The 5,848-nt window shown below is 43.4% G+C and overlaps 1 protein-coding gene across 1 annotated transcript; it reads left to right on the top strand.

Annotated features, from left to right (window-relative positions):
• The first annotated feature begins 3,403 nt into the window (after positions 1 to 3,403).
• LOC136464239 (uncharacterized) lies at positions 3,404 to 5,452 on the top strand. The gene is made up of 5 exons (XM_066463205.1): positions 3,404 to 3,792; positions 3,864 to 4,124; positions 4,211 to 4,364; positions 4,453 to 4,583; positions 5,432 to 5,452. The coding sequence occupies exons 1-5, from the start codon at positions 3,514 to 3,516 to the stop codon at positions 5,450 to 5,452; spliced, it is 846 nt and encodes a 281-aa protein (XP_066319302.1). The 5' UTR covers positions 3,404 to 3,513.
• Positions 5,453 to 5,848: the final 396 nt, after the last annotated feature.

The following is a 5,848-nucleotide window of genomic DNA, read 5'->3' as shown; positions in this document are numbered from 1 at the left end:
TACGATGGAAATCGTTTTAGTTTTCAAAGGATGGACGACAAGGTTAAGGATGGACTAGTTCTAAGTGTCGATTGGAGTTGGAGAGACACTTAGAGAAGTTTAGGACTTTGTTTTTCCTTTGGCCATACTATTAAGGGGGGTATGAATGGGTAGCTTGACCTAGGTGAGACTAGTGAGTTAGGTCTGGTGCACACTTATTAAAACTAGCACTAGGTAGCTCTATAACAGTCCTTTGATCCAATGGAGCAAACTTTATTCACATATGTTCGAGAGTTGGAAGTGAATAGAGGGTAAAATACTGATCGGACGCTGGCTCCGGTTTGACCGGACGCTGGCTCAGAGTTCGGTCAGTTCATTTGACCAAGGTGAAATCGTCTGGAAATGACCGGACACTGTGAGGTCATGGTACCGGACGCTGAGGGCCAGCGTCCGGTCGACTCCAGTAAGGTCCCAAAGAGGGAGAATCCTGATCGGACGTGTCCGGTCAAAGCTGACCGGACGCTGATCAGGTTCCGGTTACTGATCGAACGCTGCTCAGCAAGTGACCGGACTCTAGAGGTCCAGCGTCCGGTCGACATCAATAAGGTTCCAGTGAGGGGAAAACGTGACTGGACGCGTCCGGTCAGTGTTGATCGGACGCTACCAGCATCCGGTCAACTCATAACCACTGGAGCTCGGGGTATACTGACCGGTGCATCCGGTCACCCCGCAGAGGCATATAACGGTTCGTTATTGTTGACACAAAATGTGACACTGTGCCTCACACACAGCAAGCCGAAAAGCGTAGCTTCAATCGGGTTCCCGGGTGCTTCGTTATCCAGAAGCGTGCCAGTCAGTTTGACCTGAAAACTAACAAGGGACAAAATAATTAAATGTCAAACTGGAACATGTCGGGTAATACCAGACAGTTCCACATATACAGCCCTGAAGCCACTTACAACGACATACAGCTATAGAGAGCTGTCTGCCAATGAGTTCATAAACCGTTCAGCTAATGATAAGATAAATGCACGTGGAGATCTGATTGCCGAATATACGTGCATGGGAAGACATGTTTGAACAAGTGAAATTAATTAGGAGTTAATGCATAACCAAGCTCGGCAATCTAGCCGAGTTGGGGTCCATGAAGCAGGAACGTGCAAATAAATACATTCAAACTAATCTAAAACCTGCATCTGCCGCACGACACCTAGTTTCGTCAAAGCTTAAACGTAATTAAAATACACGAACCCACGACATGTGACAATCTAGATCAAAATAACTCAGCCATTACGAGCGTATTATCTATTTGCGGAGGTAATACGAAAATAATGATCATTGAAGCGCAAATAAAACCATAAGAGAGGGCCGAATAATATTGATCTAGATCGGGCAGAAGTGTGTTACAAATATGTAAAATATTTAAAACGTGCAACACTGGATAACTTAATGAATCTATTTAGATTTGCCATATCTAATAGAGCCGATAACTATCTTGCTTTCACTAAGCGTATTGAACAAACGCCTGCCGCACGGTATTTACTCATAAGCAAAGCATAAGCAAAGACTTCTTGATTGTCAAGCAAAGATCCGCCGCATGATCATTGAAAACAAACAAGACTACTTGCATCACGTCTAAATCCACCGCATGATACTAGGCATGATAACAAGGTTGTCGGAACTTACGGAGGTCGACGGATCGATGACTCCTCTCGAAGAACTCGACGACACGACAAAAGGACTCGAAAGTTGGCACGGGGCCGGTTGTATTGATTTTGGTTGTGAACCCTTATTACATTGGTCGAGGGTCAATATTTATACCCTGGACAAAACACGAGTCCTAGAGGACTACGATTTACAAAGGAACCTTTAAATAAACTTGGAAACTCGCGATTCCTTACCCTAAACTTTTAGAGTCCTTTACTATTACAACTTTCACCTTTTCGATCGGCCTTGCCTGCCATCTTCTGTCTTTCCCGAATGGAATCACCGCCTTCTGGAATAACCGACCGCAATGCATTTAGCCGACCGCTTGCTTTGTTTGCCGAATACCCTTCTTTCCGCATGTGGGTCTACATGTCATCTTCCAGAATCGACCAAAATCCAGTGTTAACACATGCCCCCTCAATTTCGGGATAAAAGTTGTTTTATTCTGAAATTGACCACAAGCTCTTTCATCCCCCTAGGTCATCACCGTTCAAAACCGCAGCCGCTGCCCCAAAACTCAAGCTTTCAGCGCAACCTCGGACCTCCTTCAAATCTTCAATGGCGACCCAGGATGAAATCCCAGAGGTAAACTTTACTTATATTCGGCAACTTTCATCTTATTCTCCCGCTCCCTTTTTGATTTACTCCCCTCTGATTTCAATCATCTTCTAAAGGAATATAAGAGCCAGATTTTGATCCCCCATGCTGCCAATCCCGACTCCTATTTCCTCGGCCCAATGGGAAATCCTGACGCTTATGAAATTATTGAGAAGGAAACCCAAAGAATTCCTTTCAAGTCTGGGGTTACCTCATCAAACCAATGGCCAAACACGTTCAAGAATTGGCCATTTCCCCCAATCACCGGATGGCGTAACTGGTACAGAAGAATGCTGGAGAAAAGCAGTAGCCACTGGGAGAGTCAAGACATCAGTCATTGTCTGGAGTTATCTTTAGCAGAGACACCCAGGAATGATTCCCTTCTGATAGCAGCTTCTCACTTTTGGTCTGACGCTATCAATGCCTTTATCTTTGGTCATGGTATTATGACCATCACTCTAGCCGATGTATTCATGATGACTGGCTTGAATGTGTCATTGCCAGTATATCCTTATAAGTACAAGAGCAAAAGTAATCAAAGAGCCGTCAGCTCTGGATGTGGATGGGTCAAACATATTCAGAACTACATGAATGCATCTGGCGCCGTCTCTGACAAAGAGTTGAAAGCCTTCATGAATATGTGGCTATGCAGATTCATCTTCTGTGGAAAATCCAATGAACCGATCCTGAATCATATGGTAATGGCTGAAGACTTAGCTGCAGGCACTCAGATTCCACTAGGCAAATATCTCTTAGGGTCTGCTTATCATCTGATGCATCAGATTACTCTCTAGATGCGCCAAGGTGGAGAAATCTCTTGTGTGAATGGCCCCTGGTGGCTAATTCAAATGTGGCTTCAGCTATATATGCATCAGATAACCCCTGTGAGCCTCTCCAATCTAAGTTTTCCTTCAGTCAACTATGCTGAAGGCAACACAGCAAAGGTCAAGGCTTGTCAGACTTATGGGGAAGCAGCATCATCCATAAGCATTGACTTAGACATCGGTCATTTCTTCAAGCTATTTTTTCAAAGGATTCGGCAATGTGCTCTGGTTTCCTTACAGAGAAAATGAAGATCTGACTTTGCCCTACAAGTTTAGCTATGAAACTGGTTGTTCAGGCCAAGAATCCACAGAGATTTTCAACTCCTTTATCAAACCTTGCACTCTGCCAGCCGAATTTCATCATGGGAGGTTAGTGCAGTCCACCTATGAATTCTACTATCCAAATATGGTGGCCAGACAATTAGGATGCGGCCAACTGCCTCCAAGATTCCTCTTCTCAACAATCATAAAGTCAAGGGAAGTAATAACAGAAAGAATGGAAGCCAAGAAGATCTTTGAATTAGGATGGGAATTGCCAACATATGAACCATCCCCATTTGGGCTAATAGATGTTGCTCATCCCTTCTTCATCTCTTGGTGGCAAGAATGGCATGCTCATATCTTCAATATGTCAGTTCATTCTTTATGCAAAAACTTGCAACCTGACTTTGCTTCTGATAGCGAGGTAATTTCATTATGCTCATTATTTCTTGCATCCTGAATCCACTTCTTATTTTAAAATCTGGTTATGCACAGGATCTTGAGTTTACTCCCCCAGCCAAAGCAATCCAGTACTATTTGGCTGGTCCCAAGCCTGCTCTGGGGTTTGACGCTCCAAACTTAAAGGAATTCATGAAAGCTCCTGTAACTTTGGATTCAGCACCTTTAAAGGCACTCATGAAAACTCCTGCTACTTCAGCTGCTGCATCCTCAAGAGGAAAAAGCAAAAGGAAAACATCTGACAATTTTCTCTTACCCAAGAAACCAAGGACCAAGAAAGCCAGATTACCTCCTAAGGCATGAGTCTTTTATTTTCTTATCAGGTTAACAACCTCATTTAGCAGTAAACCTGACCACCTCTATATTTATTGCTTTCATTGCAGCCACAAGTCGAAATTCCCACACTGGGCAATACCTCAGCGCCTGCAGAACCAACCCCTGAAGTTTCTACTGAAGATGAAGAAATTCATGATAGCGAAATTTCAGAGACTCATGAAGCCGAAGGTTCAAAGGTTCATAAACCCGATGAGACTATAGGTAGCATTGTTCAACCAATTCTCTTTTTCTTTCTTTTTAATAACATCTATTCTCCTATGCTCATTATCATTTACTTCACTGAAAATAGATGAAATCTTAGATGAACTGGCAAGGGAAACTTCTCCTGATCAAGCCCCAGACCTGCCTCTTCTAAACCTTCAATCAAGTTCTCCAGCAAGCCAGGGTATAATTCATCTTGATGATCAATCAGCCCAACAGGTAATGCCTTGTCTCACACTGTATTTTAGCAAAATTACCCAATCGGCTAACACCTTCTTTCTTCTCTTTTCCTTAGAAGAACATCACTAAACCGACCACCAGCTACTCCTTCTCAATTGAGGACTACATCATTGAGAAAGGTGAAGAGATCACTTCCCATCAAACCTTATCGCTGGAAAATCAGGCTCGGCTAAAAGAGGTGATCATTCTGCTAAACAAGGATATCATCAGTCTGGTTCAGGATGCAGACCAGATAAAAGACCTCCTTGAACTCATTGATCAAGATATCCCCTCTGCTCTCAAGGCTCCCCTAGAATCTGCAGCCCATCTTGATGACCATTTTGCTATGGTGAGAAGGGCAACCAAAAATACATCTTCGAGGACCGCTCTGTAGAAGGATAGATCTTTGAAAAAGCTGGAGATTAAAGATCTTCATTCTCATATCCAGTCTACGAGAAATTCCTTGGCAACCTTGGAGCCTGAACTGAAATCCATGGAGGATGAAAAAAGCAGACTAGAAGCTCAACTAGCCGAACTGAATGCCAAAATTCAGTCTCACAGGGCCCATATGACTAACTTGCCGAAGAACATAGAAGCAGCTTCACTAAAAATAGCTTCGATCATCAAAGAAGATCAGCAGATCAAAACTAAATTGTCCAGCATCCAAAGTTCTAAAGATGAAGATCAAAAAGTACTAGATAATGTTAGCCGAATCAGGACTGAGGCTATAGAGGCAATCAATCATCTTCTGAACCAGTAAACATTGTTTTTGTAACAAACTTGAGTGTGATATCTTCTTTCCCTTGATTAATCAGCTTTATGCTTACTTATTTTTATTCATTTGAAAGCAATCGGCCCCTTTCCCTTAAATTACTCGATTAGAATGTAGCCGATCGTCTCCACTCTTCCGATAGCCGAACGAATCCAATTCAAATATTGTGAGGATATAACTGAACAACGTTGGTTCCAACAAACCAAGGAGATATTCGAGCGACGTTCAACTTAACCCATGCCTGGCCCAGCCCAGTAACGGCCCAGCCGAAAGGGAAAACCCTACTCCGCCGTTCGGGATTCTCGCTCCATAACCCCGTGGAATTCGCCACGATCTTTCGCTTCGGCTTATAAATAGACCTTTCCATTAGCCTTCATCGCCATCTTTGCCTTAGCGTTCTCACACCCATCTCCTCCACTTCCTTCGTTCGATTCATTCCAGAAGAAAACCCTAACTTCCATCAAAGCAAATGACGAACAGTGGCAATCGTGGT

This window comes from Miscanthus floridulus, chromosome 1 (assembly GCF_019320115.1).
Source record: "Miscanthus floridulus cultivar M001 chromosome 1, ASM1932011v1, whole genome shotgun sequence".
In the NCBI taxonomy this organism is placed as follows: Eukaryota; Viridiplantae; Streptophyta; class Magnoliopsida; order Poales; family Poaceae; genus Miscanthus; species Miscanthus floridulus.
This window is presented reverse-complemented; position numbering and strand designations above follow the sequence as displayed.

Bases quoted from the DNA above. Each gene is read 5' to 3' on its own strand.
- LOC136464239 (XM_066463205.1), top strand. From the start codon at position 3,514: ATGGTGGCCAGACAATTAGGATGCGGCCAACTGCCTCCAAGATTCCTC. The intron at 4,125-4,210 runs GCATGAGTCTTT...CTTTCATTGCAG, and splicing joins AAGCCAGATTACCTCCTAAG to CCACAAGTCGAAATTCCCAC. The intron at 4,365-4,452 runs GTAGCATTGTTC...CACTGAAAATAG, and splicing joins TAAACCCGATGAGACTATAG to ATGAAATCTTAGATGAACTG.